We start from the raw sequence: 2990 nt of genomic DNA, 5'->3' as shown, positions 1-2990 counted from the left end.
ATAATTTTTATTTTGCCCTCCGCATGAGTCACAAAATATTTTAAGATGTTTAATGGTTTCGGGCAAATAAGAAGTAATAAATTAATATAGCACGGAAACGTAAAATATTGCTTGTGAGGTAGAAAGAACATGTATATTAAAAAGAAAGTAAGACAGTTGTCATTTGTAATATTTAATTAGTGCTTATGTTTGGGACCTTTAAGTTTTTTTGCAAATCCATACAAATATTTTCGTGAGTAGCATTTTTTTGACTTTCCTTACGGGCCTCTTTTCCTGGTGTAAAATACTTGAGCTCTGCGTTTATGGAGCTCATTCTATACTTTCAAATTCCTGATCTTGTGCAGAATACATTGCTTTTGAGCCTCTTTACCTGCAGATGCTAAATCCAATTCGAGAGAATGTAAGGACGCCTTAAACTCATCACACGAACTGCAGGTGTCGGTGCGGGGGTAACCAAATGAAATATTATATTTGGTGTTAAAAATTTCCCGGTATGTTTCATATGACACAGGATTATTTGGATATTTTCGGTATACATTACGTGAAGTATTTTTATGTTAAGTTCTTCTGGTAAATGTAGTTTCTTGCTATGATGAAGACTATAATGCGCTTGGCGACATTTCAGTGACTTACTATGATTGTGAATTTGTTTATCTTGTTTCAGTTTTTGTTGTAAGAAGATTTTAGTTCGTTTTTTATGTAAATTGTTTAAAAGGAAAAGTTTTTATTAATAAAAAAATTAATAGTTATTAGTATATATGATTTGAAGATAAACTTGAAATAACAAAGTGAATAGATTTATTCGAAAGTTATTCTTTGATTTTTAATTATTTTTTGATTGACTTGCATAATGACTGCAAGTTTCTTGTAAATAAATTTTTAATTAAATTTTTAAAGAACTTCATATTTACGACATACTAAACTCCAATGCCCTTATACAGGATTTATGAAATGTTAGATTTAACCAAAAAGAGTGAAACAAAATGATCCTTCTTAAAAGTAACAAAATAGCAAATCGTTTCAAAAATCGGGCGTATATTTTTCTTTTGTTATGTAGATTTATTTTACACCCAGTGTTTATCTGGTTTGTTACAATTTTAGAAGTAACACATTGTTCTTTTGTAAAAAAGGAAGTTGCATTGTTTCTTATCCATTTTTCACTTTAACTTGTACGTTACAAACAACAATAAGTAATTAACACATTTAAAGTGCGCGCCTTCTTTATTTAGTATTGACTAAACCTGCTGGAGAGCGCGCAAATCAGTCGCATTTCGAGTGAGCCATCTATTACCCTTTGTATATCTATTATCTATGAATTTAACCCATTCAAATATAAGGTTCATAGATAAGACGAGACTATGGGAAAATCTATGACTATGAAATAAGATCTATGAGTAAGAACGATGATTATCTATGACTGATGATTGATCAGGATTGGTTGCCCATAGATAGTGGTTACCGATGGTTTGCATGATTGAAATCCAACTATTGAAATCATAGATTTTGAAATTAAGGAAATTATTTAATGTCAAACTCATCAGCCGAACCGATTTTTCTTTCGAAAAACATTTTGTTATTAAAAAATAACCGCTTCCGTATTTTTGATTTGCATTTTTGATATACTACATTAGCAAAATCACTTTGGTTAATGTTTCATATGGATTGTGAAAGAAATAGGTTAACTTAAATCTTAAAAGTAATTGCTGGTCTATTATTTAAGATATTTGAGACTGAAAAGAAAACGGAACTCCACATAGAACTGAAACTTCATTATAGTATAAGGCTGTCAGTAAAATTAGTGTATGCAATTTATTTGTTGTGAAAACAGCCCGAAATGGAAACCACAGATAACGTAATACAGAGAATGGAGAATGATCTACTTTGTCCTATATGCCAGGACTATTTCAAACAAGCTATAACACTCAATTGCACCCATTCCTTTTGCTACAATTGTATTAGCAACTGGCGAAAAACTAGGAATGAATGTCCAATTTGCCGTCTACATATCGCTGGTTTAACTGCAAGTCTTGCTCTAGACAATTTAGTATCTGCTTATACAAATCAAGAGAAAGTTAAGACTCAGATTATTGTTGAAGATAATATTAGTAGGTCTGATGGGTGGAATTCCAATGGAGAAGTAAGTTATCATAATGGGAACAGGAATCCAATGGATACTGAAGGCTTTGAAGGTGAATTTGAAGAAGAAGAAGAAAGTGATTCTGAACTTGCTGGAACTGATAGTGACTTTGATGGAGATATGGAAGAAGAAAGTATAATAGATATTACAGAAAACAGTGATTTAGGATCAGATAATATTTCTTCAGAAGAGGAAGAGGAAGAAGATATCTTCAATTCATTTGAATCATTTTCTGATATAAACAGCAGCAAAAGTAGCAGTGGTAGTGGTACCAATTCTGATTCGTTAGAGATACGTTTGTCATATAATTACGGTGATGGGGATGTTGAAGAAGAGGAAGATGATGAGGATGATGATGCTTATGATCTTGATGTCGTCTCTGATGACTCCATATAGTGTAAAAGAAATGTTGTTGCTGAGCATTGGGTTGTATTTCAATGTTTGGTATCTAATTATATCATATATGTAGATGTTATTTGTGCTGTTTGCTTTAAAACAGTAATAAAGGCTGTAAATCATTGATATTTCGTTAAATACCATTAAAAGTCTATTATACAAATACGTTATTTTATTTATTGTTGTTGAAAAAATGAAATCATCTCAAAATTTTAAACCAATTACTAACAACTTCATATGATAAAGAAAAATGAACAATAAATAATTTTTACAATATCCAGTTACGAATTTTTATCTTTCCATTATTAAATTAAATAATTTTTTGCCGGAAAAGTTCCTAGCAATAATAGCAATTTTTAAAAATTTTCCGAATGATATTTTGAGCTACGTTTATCCTCTTCATCCTTATCAAGGTTACATTCAAACGGTCGTTATAAAAACGAAAAATGATATCTAT

General features: G+C 30.6%; 1 protein-coding gene across 1 annotated transcript; it reads left to right on the top strand.

Annotated features, from left to right (window-relative positions):
- Positions 1 to 1472: 1472 nt before the first annotated feature.
- LOC108739540 (E3 ubiquitin-protein ligase rnf8-A-like) lies at positions 1473 to 2690 on the top strand. Its single transcript, XM_018473478.2, has one exon. It carries the CDS (start codon positions 1835 to 1837, stop codon positions 2531 to 2533), a length of 699 nt encoding a protein of 232 aa, XP_018328980.1. The 5' UTR covers positions 1473 to 1834; the 3' UTR covers positions 2534 to 2690.
- Positions 2691 to 2990: the final 300 nt, after the last annotated feature.

The sequence above is a fragment of the Agrilus planipennis genome, unplaced genomic scaffold (assembly GCF_000699045.2).
Source record: "Agrilus planipennis isolate EAB-ADULT unplaced genomic scaffold, Apla_2.0 scaffold224, whole genome shotgun sequence".
Classification (NCBI taxonomy): Eukaryota; Metazoa; Arthropoda; class Insecta; order Coleoptera; family Buprestidae; genus Agrilus; species Agrilus planipennis.
Note: the sequence above shows the minus strand (reverse complement) of the source record. Positions and strands in the feature narration are given on the sequence as shown.